The sequence below is a fragment of the Ovis aries genome, chromosome 20 (assembly GCF_016772045.2).
Source record: "Ovis aries strain OAR_USU_Benz2616 breed Rambouillet chromosome 20, ARS-UI_Ramb_v3.0, whole genome shotgun sequence".
NCBI lineage: Eukaryota > Metazoa > Chordata > Mammalia > Artiodactyla > Bovidae > Ovis > Ovis aries.
In genome coordinates, this window is record NC_056073.1 from 24606706 (window position 1) to 24630247 (window position 23542).

General features: G+C 50.2%; 1 protein-coding gene and 1 long non-coding RNA gene across 4 annotated transcripts in view; one reads left to right on the top strand and one right to left on the bottom strand.

Annotated features, from left to right (window-relative positions):
• TRAM2 (translocation associated membrane protein 2) overlaps window positions 1-16732 on the bottom strand; it is a 68334-nt gene extending 51602 nt beyond the window's left edge. The window contains exons 1-2 of one of the 3 annotated variants that reach the window (XM_060403721.1): window positions 16458-16641; window positions 15730-15863 (exon numbers count right to left, since the gene is read on the bottom strand). Coding sequence is in view for 1 of the 3 variants with exons in the window: in XM_027959148.3 (XP_027814949.1) it covers window positions 16458-16577 (120 nt within the window). In the remaining 2 variants the exon portion in view is untranslated. Of the gene's footprint in view, window positions 1-15729; window positions 15864-16457 lie in introns of all 3 variants that reach the window. The other 2 variants (XM_027959148.3, XM_060403722.1) reach the window with 2 other exon arrangements.
• Window positions 16733-16971: 239 nt separating this feature from the next.
• On the top strand, window positions 16972-19221 carry LOC121817416 (uncharacterized). Its single transcript, XR_006057313.2, has 2 exons — window positions 16972-17569; window positions 18938-19221. It is a non-coding gene; the product is annotated as an uncharacterized LOC121817416 (long non-coding RNA).
• Window positions 19222-23542: the final 4321 nt, after the last annotated feature.

Consider the following 23542-nt stretch of genomic DNA (forward strand, 5'->3'; position numbering starts at 1 on the left):
TCGGACACGAGTAAGCGACGGAGCATGCACAAAAGCCACCATCACAAACAGCAGGTAGGTACACACCTGGGCAGGGAAGTGGAGTCAGCAGCCCCGGGCTCTTAGCATTGAGCAAGGCGCTGTGGGTCCAAAGATTCTTCCAGCAGTCAAGACCCGTACCTTCACTGAACCCCTCCCCCAGAGAGTACTGTCCAGCCCTGCCCCCACCACCCTGGAAGGGTAAGGAGGTGCTCGGGAAGCCAAGGTGGGGAGGGTCTCGCCCCAAAATGGATAGGGTGACTGGTTTCCACAGCCCCACACTGGGCCACGATGACCTGCTGTGTTAGGCTTTAACTTGAGATTTTCAATTGCTGTTTCTAAAAGCTTAAATTTTCACCACAGGCCCTTTCATTCATGTTCATGTGACTTGCTCGGTTAATAACTGAAACTGAGAAGTTTCATTTCCACTTCGGGTCCACCCTGACTTGCGTTTTTCCTGATGTGTCTGTAGTCGCTTCTCTGAATGGCTTGAAACACCCCCGTTTCACCCTCTGAACCTCTCTTCATAAGGCTTCAGAAAGATTTCCCTGGTGATCCAGTGGCTAAGACCCTACACTCCCAATGCTGGGGACTCAGCTTCAATCCCTCATAGGGGAACTAGATCCCACACGCTACAACCAAAAATCTGGAGTAGCCAAATAAATATTGTCTTTAAAATAGAAAAGGCTTCAGAAAAGCAAACTCTTATTTACATCAGGTGGGAACGACGTCTCTAAGATCCAGGGCGTGAGCTTATATCTGCAGCGTCTGGAGCTCCCTCCCAGCTCCCCCGCCCAACACACCGGAATTCCCACTCCACCTCCAGCTGCTTTCCCCATTCTCCTCTCGCCATTCATCTTTCCTGTTCCCCAAGCAACAGGCTCTGCACCAATCCAAACTTTCCATCTTTCCATCTCCAAAATGGTAACAGCCTTAATGTGCCTTTTCTGCTTAGCAAAACTGTATTTCGTTGAAAAAAATATATGTATGATATATAGAAGCATGGAAAAAATAAAATTACAGTTGTACCACACATAGAAAACAAAACCATCGACTGTATCTTGATAATTATCCTTACCGCTGTCTTTTCATAAAAATAACACAAATCCAAGTTTTTAGAGAGGACCACAATGACATTACATTCTATAACCTGATTTAAAAAGAAACACACACCCATAGGCTATGGACAGCTTTCTGTGACAGTGCATATAGATTTATGTCACCATTTTCAACTGATCTAACCAATCCCTTACTGGCAGGCATTCAGAAACAACCTCAACTTTTAAAAATGCTAACATCTCAAAATATTTCAATATACCATTGCCTGGGGGGAAAGGTCAGAATTTGGTCTGTGCATTTCTATTACAATCATGAAAAACCACAGTATCCAGGTATCTCACTGGTAAAGAATCTGCCTGCCAATGCAGGAGACACAGGAGACGGGAGTTTGATCCCTGGGTCAGGAAGATCCCCTGGAGTAAGAAATGGCAACCCACTATGGTATTCATGGACAGGGGAACCTGGCAGGTTACAGTCCATGAGGTCACAAAGAGTCGGACATGACTAAGCTCGCACGTACACTGAGCAAACAGAGTAAAACTTAAATCAACTGTGCTAAGCGGGAGGGCTTGAAGAAATTTGTTTATAAGAGTGGCATTCAAACAGCAAAGAAAGTCATTCAATAAAAGCAATGGGTAAAATGCAAATACCATATTATCTTTAAAAAACGCTATGATGGGCTGTGCATGGGTGCTCAGCCGCTAAGTTGTGTCTGACTCTCTGGGACCCTACGGACAGCTGTCAATGGGGTTCTCTAGGCAAGAATACTGGAGTGGGTTGCTATGTCCTCCTCCAGGGCATCTTCCCGACCCAGAGATGAAACTCAGGTCTCCTGCACTGGCAGGCAGATTACCACCTGAGAAGCTCATGACAGGCCACACCATAGTATAACATAGTTCAGGCAGCAGATCTCCACTTCATTGGACCACAGAGTTTTCTTCCTAGGGGGAGAAGGAGACAGTGGTCTGAAGTCACAGGATCTTTGAGAAGGGGAAGAGGTGAGAGGTAATTCTGAGGCTTGATCACTTGAGGGAGCCCAGTGAACCATGGGCTGGGGGCTCAGAGCCCACCAAGGAGAAAACCTCAGCAAACGTACCCCACTTCCACTTTTCTTAGCAGTCTTGGTGGCCCAGGCAGCAAATGGTGTGTCTGGTGTGGCGTCGATACATCAGGACGATATATAAATATATATGAAAATGAGAGACAACAGAAAAGCAGCTGCCTAATGATGGCTTGTGATGGTCACAGAATTAATCAGTATTCATGAATAATGAACATCGATGGAGTCCTTGATATCAAGCTGTGATTAGCTCACAAAAAACTCCATGAGATAAGCACAATCATTTTCATTCCCATTTTACTGAGCTTATGTGGGGCACAGTTGAGGATCTTAAATTAGTGACGTGGAGGAGCCAGTAAAGAACCAGGCAGTGTGAAAGCAACGCCTGCACTCCCAAACTGTACGTGCTCTGGGGTATGTACAAGCCCGGCACGACCTGGCAACATGATGCTGGGAAACGGGGTGCCCACCCGGATGGCAAGGACAGCCGAGCCTCACACCAGCAGTCTGTTTTCCGGGAGAAGGAGAGCCTGGGAGTGAACCATCCTAATAAACCCGCACAAGAACACCACGACTGCCTTTCACTTCCCGGAGATCTCCATGGAAATGCACAGAACCAATTGCACCCTGGAGCCAGGCCTCTCCGATCTGTTTGGTTTTACACATGCCCCTCATCTGGGACTTTGGCCACGTCACCATGGTCTTTTTTTTTTTTTTTTTTTAGCAGTAAAGTGGAGCGAAGGCACTTGGGACTAATCACAGCTGGAAGACCGTCTATTTAGCTTCAGCATGCTGGGTGGAAGGACAAGGAGACTATATTTGGGCAAACCGTTGATAGGGGCTTCGGTGGAGCGCTGGCTTGGGTGGCAGCGCCCTTCTCCCACCCGCGCCTGCCGCCACCCAAGCCGCGTGGCTCGAGCACTTGGCTCTGACACAGACAGGCACATCCCTGAATCCTCCCTGGGGCTCCCAGGAGCAGAGGCGGCACCACCGCTCCAGGAAGTGATGCAGTGAGAAAACCAGCTCGGAGCCCACAGGAAGCCAGGAGGGAGCCCTGCAGCACGAGGTGGTAACGCGGCCCTGCCCCAGGTGTAGAAGCCCCCCAGCGATCGAGCTCAGACAGAGCCCCTCACAACTCTGGCCACAGTGAACTGTAACCACTGGTTTTCCTATCCGTCCTCCACATGAGTCTCAATCATCTCCAGGTCCCTGGCACCTTCAATCAGCAGGGGCTCAAAAAATATTTGAGCTTCCCTGGTGACTCAACAGTAAAGGATCTGTCTGCCAACGCAGGAGACCCGGGTTTGACCCAGGTCAGGGAGATCCCAGATCAGGAAGATCCCCTGGAGGAGAAAATGGCCATCTACTCCAGTATTCTTGCCTGGGAGATCCCACGGACAGAGGAGCCTGGCGGGCTACAGTCCATGGGGTCTCAAGAGTCGGACACAACTTAGCAACTAAACAACAAATAAACGACAGTGACAAATTTAAAAGAGTTCTGGGGATGGCTGTACAACAATGGGAATGTCCTTAATGCTATGGGACGGTACACTTAAATGGTAATATCAGGGTAGGGGGCTAAAAGGGCCATGGGATTATATGAAGTCATGTGTGTGAAACTTCTGAAAATTGTAAAGGACTATGGCATTTAAAGAACCTTCCATTCAATTTAAAAAATTAAAAGTTGTAAATGGTAAGATACTAACTAGTACGTTACACATAGTGAAAGCGAAGTCGCTCAGTCGTGTCTGAGTCTTTGCGACCCCATGGACTATAGCCTACCAGGCTCCTCTGTCCATGGGATTCGCCAGGCAAGAGTACTGGAGTGGGTTGCCATTTCCTTCTCCAGGGGATCTTCCCGACCCAGGGATCGAACCCAGGTCTCCTGCATTGCAGACAGACGCTTTAACCTCTGAGCCACCAGGGAAGCCCATGTTATGTATGAAGTGAGTGAAGTAGCTCAGTCGTGTCCGACTCTTTGCGACCCCATAGACTGCAGCCTGCCAGGCTCCTCTGTCCATGGGATTTTCCAGGCAACTGTACTGGAGTGGATTGCCATTTCCTTCTGCAGGGTATCTTCCCAACCCAGGGCTCGAACCCGGGTCTCCCGCATTGTAGACAGAGGCTTTACCATCTGAGCCACCAGGGAAGTAGGTATATTTTACCACAATTAAAAAAAATAAAAAATAACACGTATCACAGAAAAATAACAGGTGGTGACACTCAGATACTTTTAATACCCATTGTATGAAATGTGGCATTGTGTGCATTGAATAATTTGAGTTTAACAAGTATGGGGTGGGTTTAATAAGGTAACAATTAACAATGAACCATGATTTACTGAAACAAAATGTTACAGAGGTGGCGAACAGGACACTCAGTAGGTCCTTCCAGGTATCCTAAAGCAGGAAGAGTCAATAAATGAGAAAGGGGTCAGAGACAAAGCCCCACATCCATCCAAGAAACCAGACTCTTCCCCACACACTTTCAACCCCAGACCTGAGAGCTGGCACTCCACCGGTCATAGGAGCGGGAGCTGTCCACACAGCTGCTTCACTCCCAGCTCCTTGAAACAGGATGGGAGGGCGGCGGTCTACAGAGCAGACCTCTGTGTGCGTGCTCAGGGGCTCTGCTGTGTCCAACTCTGCGAGCCCATGGACTGTAGTCTGCCAGGCTCCCTCTGTCCATGGGATTTCCCAGGCAAGAATACTGCAGTGGGTTGCCACTTCCTCCTCCAAGGGATCTTCCCCGACTCAGGGATCGAACCCTCGTCTCCTGCGTCTCGGTAGGCAGATTCTTGACCACTGAGCCAGCAGGGAAGCCCGAGCAAACCTGTGGATGTTACTAAATCCTGCTGGAGAGGGAGGGCCAGTAGACCTGAGATGTTCCTCTACTTTGATAAGTTTATGTGGTGCGTGAATCTCCAAGGAAGGGGGCCTGGTAGGAAGAGTTTCATGTACCCCTCTGAGCCAGAAACTTCCAGCCTCCTGTCACCACGCCAGGGATTCCAACAGCCTGGAACTCGAATCAGGAAATATCAGTGTGAGTAGATGGATTATTTAGAATATCCTGAGTGCATACCTGGCTCCCCAATTTACTAGCTGTGTGACCTCAGACAAGTTATGTGAATTCTCTTGGCCTCAGTTTTCTTATCTTTAAAATGGAGTCAGAACTCGGGCTCTGAAGTCAGACAGGTGGGCTGTTGATCCTGGCTCTGGCCTCTTGACCAACGGAAGCCTGGTTAGGCTCTCTGGTCTTTGCAGACCTCAGTTCCCTCATCTGTACTACGGGAGCAACCACAGTACCTACCCTAAGAGTGGCTGGGAGGGCGGGATAACGGGACCCAAGGAAGGTGCTCACAGCAGTGCTTGGCACAAGGTCAGCGCTCAGCACACTTTGTCCTTTGACCCCACATGCTGTAAAGTGCTACATGAACGTCAGCATCCTCTGAGGCTCCAGCCAAGTCCCACTCTTCTCTGACGAAGCTTCCCTTGCCGGAATCTAAAAGCTTCCTCAACTCCAGGCTTACACAGTGGCTAAAACCACTGTATTCACAAGTGTATTCAGCATTTAGTTATAAGCTGATATTTAGCACTACTTCCTACACTGATATCCAGTGATTCAGATTGAATTCTTACCTCAAGTTTCTTTTTTTCCAAAACAGAACTGGGAGGAGTTAGATGAATTTAAAAGCTACATACACCTACTGTTAGAAAAAAAAAAATTAAGGGAAAGATATAACACTGAAAACTAAAGTCTTCCATGAGCTACCTGGGAGAGACATAATTGATGTTGACAGTCTGCTATGATTTTTCCGGATTTTGCCTTTGCATATACAAATGTTTTTTAGTATCATTAAAATGGACTCAAGCAATGGCTCTCTGTTCCCTAAGCTGAGGAGCAAATCCAAACGCTGGGCGTCCATGGCCCTGAGACCAGTGCAGACTCATCTTCCATAACTTCCTTCCTGAGCCACCTCCCCGACTTTGGCAACCCAGAGCCACTTCCCACTCCCTAACCTCTCTGTCCTTTCCACACATCCTCTCTCTGCCTGGAACACCTTCTCCCAGGCCCATCTGCCAGGCCAGCGGCCCTCAGGCCTTGAGCCCCAGCACACACATCTCCTGTTTACAGTGGCTCACTCTGTACCTTTGCACACAAGAGCACCAAGGATACTGCCCCCTCCCAGAGGACTCCGGGCCCTTGTGACAGCAAGACCTTCACCTTTCCATCTGTGACCCACTTGGCAGAGAGCACACGCCCGGTCTGAATTGGGCTGAATGAACAGATGAGAAAGGCCAAGGCTGGTAGTGAGGAGGCGTGAACCGTTAGAGGCTGGGAGAGTGTTCAGAGCAGGTGGTGCCAGTGCGACATGGGAGGTGACATCTGGGGAGAAGCTAGAGTCAGTCAACAGAACGGGAGAGAGGGGGCGGAGGCAGGAAGAGGAGTGTTCAGGAAGCACTAGGGTGGACTGTGATGAGGGGTCAGGGCAGGAGCAGGCTGAGCTTGCAGGACAGGATGGTCAGACTCCAGGGGGCCTGGGACGCCACGCTGGGCTCCCCAGACTTCAGGTGGGCACCACCAGAGGCCTGGAAGGGAGAGAGACCCAGACCCAGCTCTGAGCCAGAGGACATCCGTGGAGAAGGGACCAGACAGGAGGCCGAGGACCAAGCTGGGACTCACTGTCACCACTCAGGTGGGAGACGCCCAGGGTGTGAGCAAAGGTCGAGGAGCAGTAAGGGTGAGCAGGGAAGCGGAGCAGCCCAGAAGGTCAAGCCGGCGGGACTAACAGACGAGACGTGGGCCAGTGACCACAGGGGCTGTTCCGACAGATGCACCTGCTTTACACCCCTCTGCTGTAGACCACGTAAACTACAGGCACTGGGGGCCAGGGCTGTTTAGTTAAGATGACGAGTGATCACCAACGGGCCTTGGGAAGAAGACCCCCACGGTTCCACCGCGAGAGGTCAGACAAGGGGCCAACCCCCTCATTTTGTCTCCAGGGGCCTGGCACCAGCACAGAGATGGAAGACACAGGTCAAAGATGATGACTGACACCCATCAGCACCCACCGCCTGACGGACGGAGCGCAGATGGCTCCTTATGTACAGTGAGCGAAGCAACTTCGTGAACAAAACGAAGCTGTGCACAGGCCGAGCCTCTCTCCTCCCCTCCCCAGTCAACCCCCATCCCCCAACCCCAGGAAACCTCCCCAAAGGGCTCCCTCGCCCTCCGCCTCCTCTGACACTGGAACAAACCCTGCTTCCCTGGGTCAGGCTGCTGTACTTGAACATAAGCCCCTTCATGGTTTATGTAGCGAGAAAAAAAGGGAGGGGGGTGAAGATGTCCCATCTGGCTGAGGCCTGACTTCTTAAAAAATTAGAAATCGCGTTAGACGCAAAACATACTGAGTAAGTCTGAAGGACACTTCAGTGATAAGGTCACACAAAGGCTCCGCCAGACAGTGGCTCAGAGCAACACTTGCGTTCAAGGGCAACTCTGCACCGGGGCAGCCAGGTCACAGCGGGTCCCACACAACTGCCTGGCCACAGAGAGTGTCTGCCACACTGGGTGGACGGGGAGAGTCTCTGAGTGGACACCAGAAAGTTCAGATGCGGGGGTCCTAAGGAAAGTGGGGGCCCGGGGCGTACTTCCCGGTTGGGGTGGAGACTGAAATTGTATTAGGAGGTAGGGGTGTTCTCCTGGGGAGTCCCTGCCACAGCCTTCTGATCAGACTCCTCGCCTCCAACCCCACCCCCCAGGGGTCAACAGAGCAGAGGACAGAGTCTCAGGTCACTGCCCTCCCAAAGCTCTTCAAAGGCCCCCATTACCTCCAGGAGAAAGTCTCAGGCTGGCGGCCACCACCTACCTGCCCACAGTTGTCTATCTGCCCAGCCACTGCTCCATCTGAATTTGTTCTTTCTTCTGTAACCTTGGATCACATACCCACGCTTCCTATAACTGTACGTGACGTGAGTGCAGGCGGCTGGGCAAGGACCTGAGTGACTACCCAGTGTGGAGGTCACAGGAAAGGGCACAGGGCTGACCTCCCCGCACACCCTGTTCCCAGCTGCGTCCCAAATGCCGAGGGAGCCGCAAAGGGGAGCCCGACGAGCCAAGACATCTCTCCAACACCTCCCGAGAGCAACATGAAGAACAGGGCACATGCACTCAGCTAATGCCCTGCACCAAGCCATCTTCTAAGCGCTGTAGCTATATCAACATTTCACCTTTTGTGCTGATGTTTCTAATCCTCCCAACGACTATCAAACATAGTGTTACCCCCATTTTCCAGATGAGGAAACTGAGGCATGGAGCGATGAAATAATCTACAGAGATGACACTGCTAGGACAGGGAAAACCAGAATTCAGACTCAGGCCATGTGGCTCCAGGCCCATGACCTCAGCCCCATAATTCATGCCTCTGACAGTCCTTAACAGAACCACACCTTAAAGACCACCCCCCTCCCATTTCACATTACTACACAAACAAAAACCACAAAAACCAAATTCTGAAAGCTACACGGAAATCAGCATGTCCAACAGAACTTTCTCGAAATGTGGCGAGTGTGGCTGAGCAACTGAACCTTTTGTATCATCTTGATGAGCTTATACTGAAACAGCCGGGTGTGGCGTGTGGCTGCCTACTGGATGGCACATGTGAGGCCTGTGCTGGCTGAGTCCACAACTGGGGCAGCTCAAATGCTAACCGTAACGGATAAGCCCTCCTCGAAACTAGGCTTCAGAAGGATGTCACCAAGTGCTGATGCCTCTCTTTTATAACATCTGTCTACCCCTTTAATTAACTTGCTCTTATAATTTCAAGGCAGAAAGCAAGCCCGTGGTCAGAGGAGCTGAAGAGGCCTTGCAGATGGAGTGGGACCCTACCAGCTGGTGGGCAACGCCTTAAGAACGCTGCCGTGAGTGTGGGGTTAGGGTGACTTCAGACTCTAGGTTCACCCCACTGATCTGAAATGAGAGGCCACAGATATGTATGTGTGTGTGTGTGTGTGTGTGTGGCATATCACTGAATATGCACACACACTCCAGCCCAGGGCCCAGGACCACCCTGAGCACCCGTGTGATGAACACTGGGCGGGCAGGGCAGACGCTGGCCATTCTGCCCAGGACAGTGGCCTCTTCTTGCTCTTCCCAGGTCCCCCGTCAGCCTCTTTCAAACAGCAGTCACAAAATCCATATCAACAGCTACTCCTCGCCCATCAAGCACCACAGTTACTGAGCCCAGGCCCTAGAGCCCAAGAGTCACGACTACTAAAGCTCCACTCACTCCAGAGCCCGTGCTCTGCAATAAGAGAACCCACTGCAAGGAGAAGCCTGCGCATCACCACTAGAGAGCAGCCCCGCTCGCCGCAAGACAAAGTCTGAGGGCAGTGACGAAAGCCCAGCGCAGCCAAAAAAGGAAAAGAAACCCTCTTCAGGGGCAGGACGACCGAGGCTCTGGGGACGACGTCCTTCTCACCCCTACCAACTCAAATCATGTTGGGGTTTGATGTTGAAAATCTTAAGAAACCATATGGAGGAGTTCTTCAAACCTCAACCAAAGCTCCAACCAATGAAGGCCTCCGCGTACAAGAAATCACACCTGCATGCAGGCACACACACACCCCACCTTCGGTCAGTTCACTCATCCATGCAGCTGTGTCATACACAATGCCTAGGAGTCACCACCACACTTATCCTCTGCTCAGGGTGTTGGGGCTCTATTCAATAAATCCCCTCTTCCGCCAATGGCAGTGGCTTGAAGGTGAGGCCCAGTCATCTGTAACTCTGTAAGTTGCACCTGCCGCTTTCATCAAATTCAAGACCTTACTTCTATCTGCAAAACAGACTATCAGCTTCAAGCTACCACAACATAACCTCCTTGGAGAGGAGGTCACCATGTTCACATTCATCCCCAGAACTCCACACAGGCATACAGCAGGCACTCAGTCAGCAATGAGGTGCCAGATAAATGCATGCAACACACTAAAAAAAGATCTATCAGTCTCAAGGCTTCTGCACACACAGTTGCATTCAAATGCAGTGTCTGGAAAGCCAATGAGCAGATGTGTAAAAACACACTGGACCTGAGTCAGATGACATGTGTTCAAGCCCCGAGTGTGCCAGAAATTCACTCGATCGTCCTGGGCGAATCACTCAACCTCTGGGGTCATGTTTTCCTCTTCTATGAATGTAGTAGATGATGTCTAGGTTTTCCTTTAGCCTCTGGGCTTGTAAAATATGAAGAAAAGCTGTGCCCTTGAGCAGTGACCACGATATTAACTTGATGAAAAGGCCAATGAAGATGTCACTGCCAGAGGCAATGATTCTCACGCAGATGTGGGCCAAGAGCAGGCAGTGACTTTAACAGGAGGTAAAGCTTCTGCCCACTCACCCTTGGTCACATATGACACACATATTCGGGTTACTCTCTGGAGTCTCTATCAGGGATATGCAAATTGCAATGACTGTTCCAGGAAGAAAAGCCTCCACATGGAACAATGACCCCCAGACATTACTTCCAGGTAATAAACGGATTCCACTCAGACAAAGAAAAATAAAGCGGCCCTACGGCTACATTCCGTAGACGCCCCATTCGTGGAAGCATCAGAGCTGAGCTCTAAGTGTGAGCCAGACGGGGCTGACTTCTTGTCTTGGCTCTGACTCGGGGAGGATGGTCCTTGGCCAAGTCTCTGCTCTAGAAGCCAGGCTCTGGATGGGTATGACAACCCCCATAAACCATCCAGATTACAGGGTGAGGCCAGTAAAGCATTTCACAGATGGAGACTGCTGCCAACCCCTCGAGACAGATGAGGGAAGCCGTCGAGAGGCAACGTGGCTCGGGTGGAGAGCCACAGAGCAGCACCTCACCTAACCCTGCAGTCCCCAAATTCCCTCCAGGGGCCTCCCAGGCCCCCATTCATGATGACCAGGCTCCATTCCTTCGTGCAGGAAAGCTATGCGAACCTGCGGGGTCCAGGAGACCCACTTGCAAAGCTCTTTAAACCCCACAGTCAACCCCCAACGTTAACCAGCTGTGAGTAAGCTAGGCTGGGTTTCTTTCCACCCGGGACACCTGAGACGAGGCAGCAAGTCAAGGCTGTATACGAGATAAAGGTGTGCTCGTGAAATGAGAAGGGCTGTGTCAGGAGCCATGGTGGTAGCCTTACTGTTTTCTCCCCCCGGCTTTTGTTTTTTTTAACTCCCTTTTCTTTAACCATTAGGTACCAGTGGACACCAGATACACAGAGCTGGATAAAAAGGTTAAGAGATCATATCAGTGAAGTTTCCCACCACGGCCTGCTAAAAGCACTCTAGTTGATTAGAAAGCACTTCTGTAGTTTGGGAATTCTAATCCCCTCTTATCAACCCTTCAGCTTAGGCATTTATCAGGGTGGGAACAGGGGATACATCTGCCATAGAGTGATTTCTGGGGCCCCTGCCCACGATGAAGCAGATCAAAAAAGGAGCTCATGCCTGCCAGACTGAAGTTTTCTCCATAGCAACACATGGGACTCTGCAAACAGGCAGGACTAAGGCGCTCTGTTGTAACTTGGCTGGACAGTGCTCCAGAGAAGCAGCAGCTGAGGGTAAAGACACAGAGCAGGCGAGAGGAAGTGGCAAGGCAGGGCAGCTGACAGCCACATATCTGAGACCCTCTAGCACCCCCAGCCCACCTTTCAATAAGATGGATGGAAGAGGGACAACTGATTTTCTCCGGGGAAAGAGGCACCTAGGGTATTGTGATGGTCCCCTTTGGGGCAGACGGCTGGCACTAGAGAACTCGGGGGAAAGGTCTCACGGAAAAACAGGTCATATCTAAATGGAAATCTGGGCCAGCGTGATGGCAGAAGGTGTGCTCACACGCCCAACTGGGACGCCAGTAACAGAGACCACCAGCATGGTTGCTGAGACCATCAACTGAGTGCCTGCATGCCAGGCCCTGTGCGAGACATTTACACATTATCCTGTGGTGACAGTTAAAAACGAACTCACTGATCAACACCTCCTTTCTGGCCATCACATTTTTGCCAAGGGAATAAACAGGGATCACTGAGGTACCCTTATATCCCACAGGAGAGGGTTTGATGCTTTAGGTAGACCAGGAGGAACGCTAGCTCCAAATCTCTGTTCTGTTGTTCAGATCACTGAAATGTGGGTAGAAATCCAATCACAGAGCAAGGGCACCCCAGAGACAGCCCTTCTCGGCTTCCCCTGACTCATTTCTTTAGAACACCACTGATGGGCCACGTCAGAGGCAGGAGAGGAAGACGCGTAAGTCAGGAACTGTACAAGCTGGCAGAGGAATGTCTTTAAAAGCCCATTAGGAGTTAGTCAAAGAGAGGCGACACATGCCCGCGGATGAACATCTGTGCCGTATACACAGCTCTTCGTCTTAGCGGAAGAGACGCAGAACTGTCTTAGGGCACTCATGAATGCTAAGAGGCAGGACCGGCAGCCTCACTTCGGGCTGCGGTGCCTATGGGGACGCCTGGCAGGATGTGGACTGGTGCCACGGACCCGTGTCCTGCCAGGTTGTAACACAACCGGCTCCCACTGTATATGCTGCAAACACATCACCCTGACAGGCTGACCGTGGCAACCAGGAAGAAGGTGGTTCCTGGGGGAAAGGTGGCCCTACTACATCTGTCTCCAAAACAATTTGAAAGCAAAAGCCAGCCACTGCCCTCAAAGTTCTGAGTCCAAAATTCTTACAGTCATCATGGACCAAAACAGAAACCCAACCTCCAAACGATGGGCCCAGAATTTCAGAACCGTTTCCATGCTGCAGACCGGCAGCGCTTGTAAATGAGCTTGGGCAACAAACAAAAGTTTCTGTCTCGAAATGACTTTAGAGGTAATATACAAGTGGCCTGTCTCCGCTGGATGTGCCGCCCCCTCCCCCCCGCCACCTTGTTCTCATTCTCAGATCGCTAATGAGTGCCTTTTCCTCTCTCTTCCCCTGCCTGGTTTGGTCTGAAACGTGGCACCGAAGGAACAGGACACTGGAAAGGGAAGGCAAAGGGGAGGGGAGGGAATGCGGCTTTCAAATCGGACACACACCCCACTGGCTGCCCACACCCTGAAGGCCGCTGGGGCCAGACTCCACCTAAGACAGGCCTGAAGGACCCAAAGTGTGGAGTAGAACCCCCCCCCCTTGCACCATCTCTCCCCAGCAGAGTCAAGAAAGAGAGAGCTGGAAGGGAAGGAGGGGGAAAAATAAAGCTCCACATTCCTGACATTTTTTAGCTGAGCGCCGAGACTGCACAGAACAACTCTATTCCAAACAGCCCGCAGGATGGAAAGAAAACCTGGGCTCAGGGGGGAAGAGCCTGTCCCCCTACCCCAGCCTCAAAAATGGGAGAAGGAATTTCAGAAGGGTTCAAAACTGAGCCAGATGGAGGTGGGAGGGGAACTCTTTCACGTGTGTTCTCAAAGGAAGCGATCCCAAGGGAAGGAACTTGGAGTCAGCATCTCCCACGGGACAGAACTAAGGTCCTGAGGTCCCTGCTGGGGAAAGAGAGCCCTTCTGAATGCTGGTGAGTTGGCCAGTGAGTTGGGGAAGGGGCGAGGCACAGAAGAGGTGGAGACCAGTTAGGATGCAAGAGCCGCGGCTGCCAGGGTCGGGGGAGAGGGCCTCAGCTCATTGGCTGAAGTTGGGCAGGGGACCCTAGAGGAGGGAGTGGCCAGGATACTCGCTCTTTGTGGGAAGAATTATAATTGAGTTTTCCTGACTCAGCTTCTGAATGAAGGCATCCTAGCCCTGCCCCAAGTTAGAAACCCAAAAGCTGGCAGTCCCCTCGCCCTGCCTCCCCCTCCCCTTTCACTCTCCTCCCTCTTCAGTTGGGCGGTGTTAAGTGCTGGCCTGCCCCTGCACTCTCACCCCCATCCCTACCTACACATACAGGCACAGCACCCCTCCAGGGGAGAGCCCAGATGGCCCCGAGTGACAGCAGTACGTCCCTGACGGTCTCCCCTGTGAGGGAGCCCACGTGTTTCTTGGAGGTCCCCAGAAGACAGTGAGTTGTTTCCACTCTCATTAGGTAGTTCTAGAAACCTGAGTCTCCCCAAATACCTATCTCCGTGGAGCATCAGCTGGTAGATACGATGAGGACCTTCTGTGTGCCTAGCACAGCAGAACACTCATGCTTCGTAAGGGAGGATGGGGCATGGCCCTCCTCCTCCCAGGCCAGCCCACGTTGACCCACATCACACCTCAGTGCACCTTTCCCAGGAGACAACCTGCCTGAAGGCATGGATGCCACTGGACTAAGACTCTACTGGAAGAGGGTGGTGGGACGGACAGAGGCATTCCAGCCAGGATCCTTTCCGCATTTCCCAGTCCAATCCCAAGATGGGGAGGACAGCAGGGCAGTCTTTTTGCTGTTTTTTCCCACCCTGGGCCTTCCTTCCTCCTCTTCACATACGGGATTAAGGACTCCTGGCACTTTCTCCCATAGGCAGCCAGGTTTAACCAACAGGACTTTTCACCAGACCACAGGTGGCGAGGGAAGGAGGTATCCAGAGTTTAAATGCTCGGCAGCTCTTTTGGAGCAAAGACAGAGCAGATAGAGTCACCACCCTTAATGAACGCCAGAGACACAGCAGAGGCCCACCAGGCTGCAGAGCGAGCATGTGGCTGTGAGTGCGACAGCTGTCACGTGTGTCTCTCCAACCACACCCTCCAAGACTGGTGACAAGGCATTGGGAGGCCTCTCAGAATGAAGGACAGCAAGGAGATACTGAGGGCATCTGCTGGAGCAAACAAATTCTCTATCCCATAGGCTATTTTTATGGCCAACAATAAAGGTTCAGGCGCAAATGACTTGCTTTTATATTGGTAGAAGCTATTACTGCGTTTGCTGCTCACATGATCTCAATTAAACCTCACACTAACCCCCAGGAGAAAGACGGGTTTTTACTAATCTGTACTGATGGGGAAACTGAGGCTGCAGCTGTTTTGTTTTGTTTTTTTAATTTCATCAGATTAGTGACCAAGCAGAGATGGCAGCACAGGAGATGACCCTGGCCTGACAAAGCCCTTGCCGCGGATATACCACGAGAGTTATGGGGGTTATGAGGGAAGAGTAAAGCAGGCCTGCAGACCCCAATAGCAGTCTCCAGTTACTTCCAACAGACCCTGAAGCCCAGCCAAGGACGTGTGCACCCATCCAACCCTGGCTCAGCCACCACAAGAACATCCCCACCTTGAGGGCAGCTTCCCTGCCTAGCAGGGCCCTCCTCATCCTGAGAGAAGAGATAGGAAAGCCAGACACAGAGGGACACGGAAGAAGAAATTAGCCACACCAGGAATCCTCCATATCCAAGGCAACTGATGGATGGTTACAGCTTCCCAGCCTGTTCCTGAGATGCAGATAAGCTGCCGATGAAGCGGCACTCACCTTGAGACAAGGCAGACCAGGGCGAGTCCTTCACTGTTTGCCAATTCTCCCTGCTTGTGACTATCACATTTTTCTGGCTGTGGAGCAGGGAGTCTTCCCATGAGCCCCCTTGGATTCCGACCCCATTCCAGGTAAGTCGGTGAGGCCTGCCCCAGCTGTCCCCTACCCCCACAGTTATGGTAGAATCACCTTTCTCCTAAAAGCAGAGGGTATGCCTCGCCTTCACCTTGCTCCTGTCACAGGGAGAAGCTCTAGGTCCACCACAGATGGAGTGAAGGAACAGTTCACAGAACGTTATGTTCACAGGGTATATGAAAACTGGCCTTTAGGGCAAGAGCAAAAAAAAAAAAAAAAAAGGAGGGGTGTCAGGAGGACCGCAAAGGGCACTGCTGGAACGGGGCTAGGGCCGTACCCCGAACACCCCCACTATGGCCCAGAACTGAGGATGCAAAAGACACCGAAAATCAGGTGGGAAGTGGAAAAGGGCCGGGGTCCCTCCCACTGGAAAAGCCCGGAGGAGTTGGCAGCTAGGGCTAGGAAGGGGTAGTTGTGCAATGCCTGCGGATCTGGGAGTCTCCGGGCTTGGCTCCTGGACACCAGAAAGGAACCTCCGCTGGGCGGGCCAGGGCCACGTCGGTTCGAGGCCAGGGTTGAGAGTCGGGGCTGCAGAGAGAGCTGCAGGGTCCAGTGGGTACCCAACGGGGCGGCAGGGCTGGCGGGCACGACGCGGAGCTGGCGGCGGTGTCTGGGCTGACTAGGAGGCCGAGGGGCGCACGGTGCACAAAGCCGGGGGGATGCGGAGGACCGACACGGCGGCCCGGCCCCCGGGCGCGGGCGCAGACGCAGACCCCGGGGGACCCGTAGGGGGACGCCGGGCGGCGCGCGAGAGGGACGCTCCCCGCCCCGATGTCGCTCACCTCGAACATAAGCCCGATAAGGACGCAGAGCACCAGGCAGAAGCCGATGTCCGCATGGTTGTGGATGACGAACTCCTGGCTGAAGAGCGGGTAACTTTTCGTCCGCCGGCGGAAAGCCATGGCAGCGGGCGCGCACGGCCGGCGGGGCCCGCACCCGGCGCTCAGGAGCCGCCGTGCAAACTTCTCGAGCCCCGGCCCCGCTCCACCCGCCGGCCCGCCGCCCGCCCGCTCGCTCGCTCGCCCTCCCGCCGCCGGCCCAGCGCCCAACAACTTCTGGGGCCCGCCCCCTTCCTCCGCCCGCCCCCGCCCCCACCGCCCGGAACCGCCCCCGGCGCAGCCCCCTCGCCGCCCGCGGCCCTCAGTCCGCGCGCCCGGCTCGCTCGGGCCCCGCCCCCCGCGCGCTTAACCCTCTCGCCGCCGCCGGGGACGCGCGGGGGGCGGGGCCGGGGCCGGTGGGGGCGGTACCCGCGGCCGGGTCTTTCTCGCCCGGCTCCCGCACCCCACTGCCTTCTCCAGTGCTGCGAATCTGCAGTTTCCAGCTGAGGGGCTCATGGACGCCCTGCCCTGCCCGGACAGGAAGTGGGCCCGGGTTTCCCTCTCTCCTCGGCTACCGCTCCTTCCTCCACGGGAAGGGAAGGGCCGCAGGGCCACCGAGAGGTGGGCCGCGCCTCCAGGGTTCTTCCGGCAGTGCGAGCTGTGACCCTGGGGGGTTGAGAGCAGCGCAGGTTGGGCGCAGGAAGGAAAAGCTGCAGGCCGGTTTCCTTGATGGCCCGCGCCCTGCACCGATGATTATGAATGGACGGATAACCAAGTGTTTGCTGAAAGCTGGAGAGCGTTAGGCACGGTTCAGAATGCTGGGAATATGCGGCAAAGTCCTTGCCCTCGGGGAGTTTGTTTTCCAAAGAGGCGAATGGATGAATTCGTGCAGGTTTGCTCTGATATTTGAGATCTTTATGCCACTATCAATGAGTTTCACACCTTTTACCCAAATATCTTCGGTATTAATCTGAAAAAGTGGAAGAATAAACACTGAAGAAGAAAAGAAAGAACTTTCACACTGAAAGTTTCTGTTCAGTATTAAGTTTTAGAAGTACTCCTGGAAATGACAAAAGGTATTTTTCATAAATTAATTTATATCGGCAAATATTGGATTTATTCCTACCAGTAATGAAGGAGTCAACTAATCACCTTCCAGATATACAAAAATACAAAAATGAGCAAAGAACTATTTAATTCCTAGTTCCTTTTTTATTAGGTCCTCAGCTATTTCACTTCTAAGTAAATACAATTTCTTAGAAATGGCACAGTGTAGGAAATGGAGTTGAATCTGGACTTAGCTGGAGTTCCAAGATAAGTTTTCCATCTTAAGTTTCTTGAATCCAGTATTTAGTCTTTGTTCTTTAATTCCTTTATCTGACTTAAGGAAATGAGAAAGTAATGCCTGTATTGGGCTAAACCTAATTTAACTTCAAGACTGACCTTTCTGTTAGTTGGACCTCAGTCTCAGGAATAGAAAGATCCAGAACTCTGGAACATCTCAATTTTCCATCTGTGAAGAGGTGTTCAAATCTTCAAACTGCAGACATATATCTATTAGGTTGAACCCTATGGAATTTATTTCTTTGTAAGTCAAAACTGGAATACCAGTATTTCATATGGTTTAATCTGATGGTTCCCTTGTGTTTAAACATGACCATTTCTAGAGGATGCAGTGGTGGGAATTTCTTGCAAAAGATGAGATGTTGCCAACCTTTTAATATTCCCAAGAGTTTAGTTGGACAGTTCTGGTACACAGTTAGGTACTATAACCTCCACATTTATAAATGAGAAACATGATATATAGGGGATGACTTCTGGCTCAAATTGATGACTGCCAACTCCAAACCTTTCCAAATATCACTGAACAACTAGACTTGGGGCTTAAGTTTAGCTGTATGATTTATATGTCATTACCTTTGAAACCCCAACAAGGAAGTCCTAGATGCCTACTTCAACTGACACAACCATCTTTAAGTCCTAGTTTCGAGACCACCTTCAACCCCAAATGAATCTCTTCCCAACCCTTCTCATGTAACCAGTCATGGAGTCCCATGAATTCTTATCTCAGAATCTCTCCCTTCAACTCTCACCTCCGCCATTCTTCACCTGGACCACACTAATTACCCATATTACAATGACTCCAATATTTCCCCCTTCACACATTATTCCACTAGAAATATCTACTGAGCACCTATAAGTGCCAGAAACTGTGCTAGTTACTGAAGACAGAAAGATAGGACAGCCCTTGGTGGTTTTTTTAAAAATATGTCCTCTAGTTCTTCTGTCTCTCTCCCAAAAAGAGGTGGTGATTAATTCACCTCTCCTCCTTGCATGTGGCCTGGATTTGGTGGCTTGCTTTTAACAGAATAAGTGACGGTCATAAAGGCTTTTTGGTTTTCTTCTTTTTTTCTTGTCCTGGATCACTTGCTCTGGGGAGGAAGTGTGCTGCCATGTTCTGAGGATACTCAAGCAGCTTTATGGAGAAGTCCCTATGGACAGGAACCAGGACCTTCAGCCAACAGCCAGGGCTAACTTGCCAAGCTTCTGCATGAGCCTTGTTGGAAGCAAATCTTCCAGCTCTGATCAAGCCTTCAGATGACTGCAGCCCTGGCTGACCTCTTGACTGCAACTTCATGATATACCCCTAGCCAAAACCAGCCACTCCCAAATTTCTGACACACAGCAACTGTGAAATAATAAACATCTGCTGTTTTAAGTCATTGAATCTGGTTGTCATTTGTTATACAGCAAGAGGTATGCTGCAGCTTACAATCTGTTAGAAGAGACAGAGGCATCATTACAATTCAGTGTGATGATGGTGACTCTAAGAACAGTTTGAAATATGTACCGTATGAGAACAAAGAAAAGGCAACTTAATTCTGGTTGGGGTATTGGGAAGAGGACGTTCAGGCTGGACCTTTAGTAGGTCCATTCTCTATTTTACTAATAGAGAATGCAGAAGGAGCAGTGTGAGATAAATTTTGGAGACTCAAGATGGAGCTGGATTGTAATGCATTTCAAATGCCATGATAAAGAATTGTACCTTTCAAGGTATACATTTATCAAAACACCATGAATATCTTAAAATTTTATTTATCAATTATACCTTAGTAAAACTGAAAAAATTTATAAAAAGAAAGAATTGTGACTTTACTCTGCAGACAGTGGGAGTTTTTTTTAGCATAACTGAATCTCTCTTTAGAGAGAGAACCATCAGGAATATAAAGATCATTTTTATTTAAAAAGAGTGGTATCTGGAAGACCAATTGAAAAACTATTATAACAGCCTAGTCAAGAAAAAAAAAAAGGAACCCTTCTCAACAGTGATAAGAGTGAAAGGGCAGTGGATGATTTCAGGGACATTGCAAGGGTTAATTCATTGGATTTGGTGTTTGCTTTAATATATGATGTATAGAAGTTGCAGGAGTCAAAACTTTAGGCTCTGGTGCTCATGCTCACTTGCTCAGTTGAGTCAGACTCTTTGAGATCTCATGGACAGTAGCCCACCAGGCTCCTCTGTCCATGGAATTTTCCAGGCAATGACCTAAACGATAGTGGGACCATTAAAAAGAAATGTATATGGAACAACAGAGAAAAAACAGTTATAAGAGAGGAAAAGTGAGCCTCCCCTTTGCACAAGCTGAGCCTGAGGAGTCCTTGGTGCTTTGACAGGTAAGTTGGAAACCACTGGATTGGATTAAGGGAGGGAAAGCCAGAGTTAAAGGTATTTGTGCTTCATCTCGGAGAAGGCGATGGCACCCCACTCCAGTACACTTGCTTGGAAAGTGGCGTCACTAAGAGTCGGACACGACTGAGTGACTTCACTTTTACTTTTCACTTTCATGCATTGGAGAAGGGAATGGCAACCCACTCCAGTGTTCTTGCCTGGAGGATCCCAGGGATGGGGGAGCCTGTGGGCTGCCATCTATGGGATCGCACAGAGTCAGACACTGTGTCAGACACTGAAGTGACTTAGCAGCAACAGCAGCAGTGCTTCATCTGCAAGGGGACTGTTGAATCAATGAGGTTAAACAAGTGTTCCAGGAGAGTGTGCTGAGTGAGGAAAAAGCCCAGACTCAGCAGAATCTGAAGGACCCCCAACCCTAAGAAGAGAGGAGAAGGAAAAGGAAAGGGTGAGGTGGAGGAAGCTGGAACATAAGCATTTCAGCAGGACAGGTTAAATCAGGCAAGATGAGAAGAGGATGAAGCCCCTGGATGTAGGCATTACAGTCTTCAAGAGCCTACTTTAAAAAAAAATTTAATTGAAGTAGAGCTGATTTACAATGTTTCAAGCATACAGCAAAGTGATTCAGTTATATACATATTTCAGATTCTTGTGCATGCCCCTGCAATGGAAGTGCAGTCTTCTTAGCCACAGGACCACCAGGGAAATCCTTCCATTCTTTTTTAATGGCTGGTTAATATTCCCTTGTATATATGTCCCTCTGACTGCAAGGAGATAAAACTAGTCAATCCTAAAGGAAATCAACCCTAAATACTCGTTGGAAGGACTGATGCTGAAGCTGAATACTTTGACCACCTGGTGTGAAGAGCTGACTCATTGGAAGAGACCCTGATTCTGGGAAAGATGGAAGTTTGCAAAAGGAGAAAAGAAGAGCAGAGGATGAGATGGTTAGATAGCATCCCTGACTCAATGGACATGAATTTGAGCAAATTCTAGGAGACAGTGAAGAACAAGGAAGCCTGGTGTGCTGCAGTCCATGGGGTCACAAAGAGTTGGACACAATTTAACAACTGAACAACAATATTCAATCCACACAATCTACTGTGTATCTGTATCACATCTTCTTTATTCATTCGTCTGTTGATGTACATTTAGGTTGCTTCCATGTCTTGGCTACAGTATAGGAGGGTTTTGAGGCCCGCTCTTAAATGGATATTGGAGTGGACTTAGTTAACATTGGGTAGGAGATAAGAAAAGGAGATGAGAAAGTAGTCTATTCTTTTAAGAAGTTTGGTGAAAAAAAAGGAAAATGGATGGTGTTCTTGGGAGATATGGAGGATCCAAAAAAAGGATCTTTATTTTTTAAGATCTTAGATTGTTTGGAGACAGAGAAGAAACATTCAGGAGAAAGAGAAGGAAATATAAAATACTAGAAATATGGGAGATCATGGATGAAACCAAGGAAGAGGCATGAGGGCCGCTCCAACAACAAAAGCAAGAAGGAAAACTCCTCGGAGCCTAGGACAACAACCTAAGATGGGTGAATATATAGTTAGGCCTGGAGGTGGAGGAGATGATAACCTCTCACATTTATATTGTGCTTATAGTTGCCCCGTAAGGGAGCAAGATAGTGATTACCAGCCCCTTCTTATAGCTGCTCTGAGACACATGAACCAAGGGCCACATAATTAGCAGGTTGATGAAACAGGACTCAGACCAGAGGTCAGCACTGGGTCCCCTCAGCCTGCCCAGACTGGAGCATTTCAGGCTTCCTAGAGCATGGCACTGATCAGGTAGGTGCCATCTCTCTCTCTCCACCAGTCCCATAGTAAAGCATTAGTTACCCAGTCATGTCTGACTCTTTGCAACCACATGGTCTATATCCCACAGGCTCCTTTGTCCATGGGATTCTCTAGGCAAGTATACTGGAGTGGGTTGCCATTCCCTTCTCCAGGGGTTCTTCCTGACCCACGGATTGAACCCAGATCTCCTTCATTGCAGAAAGATTCTTTACCATCTGAGTCACCAGGGAAGTGGGGACTGATAATTCTGAACACCAATTCCTAACTAAACTGGAGTAGCCCCTCTTTCTTGACCACACCCTGTGGTTTCTACTTTCTGTGTCTTTGTTCCCCTCATAAGACCCTTGTGCCGTGTCCCTTTGCTAAAAGTAGCCAACCTTCAAGGTAAAGGGCATTACCTCTTCCTTCACGAAACTGTCTTCAGGGCGTTCAGGCTGGACACATGGCACCTGCGTACTCAGGAAGCAGCAAGTTCTCCTGCAACCAGCGGATTTGCCCATGAGTTTTATACCCCCTTTGGATGATGTCACCTTTCAAGGCAGGAATCTAGCCATTCACTCTCATATCATGGTGTGTTCTCATCAAGTGTTAGTGAATTGAATAAATGGCTGAAAGAGAAATGCTGTTGTTATGGCCGGTACAAGTATGACAACTATCCCCAGCAAATTGAAAATGTCTTTTCCCTCATAGCAGGAAGTCCTGAATTAGTTCATTCCCAGGTGTGTATGTGATTCATCCAACCCTGGAATCTTACTGTCCTCCCGCTTTGCTTTTGTCTCAGACTTGTTCCTCACGGTTACAAAGGGGCTGCGATAGCACCAGGTAGTCTATCCTTCATACAATGAGACCCAAAATTCAGACAAGATGGAGAGGGGCATTTTGAAGAGTGAAGAAAACTTCCCCAGAAACCCCAGACTTTCCCCTCATGCCTCATTGACCAGATCGTACCACATGTCCATACTTAATCCAATCATTGGCAAGGTGAGTGGAACTAACATGATTGGAGTAACCTCACCAGGAAGCCATCCTCAGAAGAGCTGAGGCTTTCAGCCTCCTGTGAAGATCCTGACTACTGACGGCAAGAAAAAAGGGCTGGGAGATTGGTATGGAGCAGGCATCCGGAAACGTCTGCACGGTCATTTTTGTCAGGGCTTTTTATTATTATTAATTTATTTTTGGCGTCCTTGCTGCACAGGCTTTTCTCTAGTTGTGGCTCCTGGGCTCTAGAGCACAGGTTTAATAGTTGTGGCTCACAGTCTCAGTTGTTGCACAGCATGGGGGATCTTCCTGGATCAGGGATTGAATCCATGTCTCCTACGCTGGCAGGCAGATTCTCTACCACTGAGCCACCGGGGAAGCCCCTGTCAAGGTTTTTTACTCTGTATATTTTCACTTCTTTGCCTTATGGGACTCATGGCACTCTTGCCCAAAATGAGTCCGGCTTTCTGGTTTCTGTACAGTAGACATATGAATTTTGCAAATGTCACACACCTAACAGTCACCGTTGAAGCGTCTGGCTGACGGAGCTCCAGCTTGACAAAGTGAAGTATTGTTTCTCT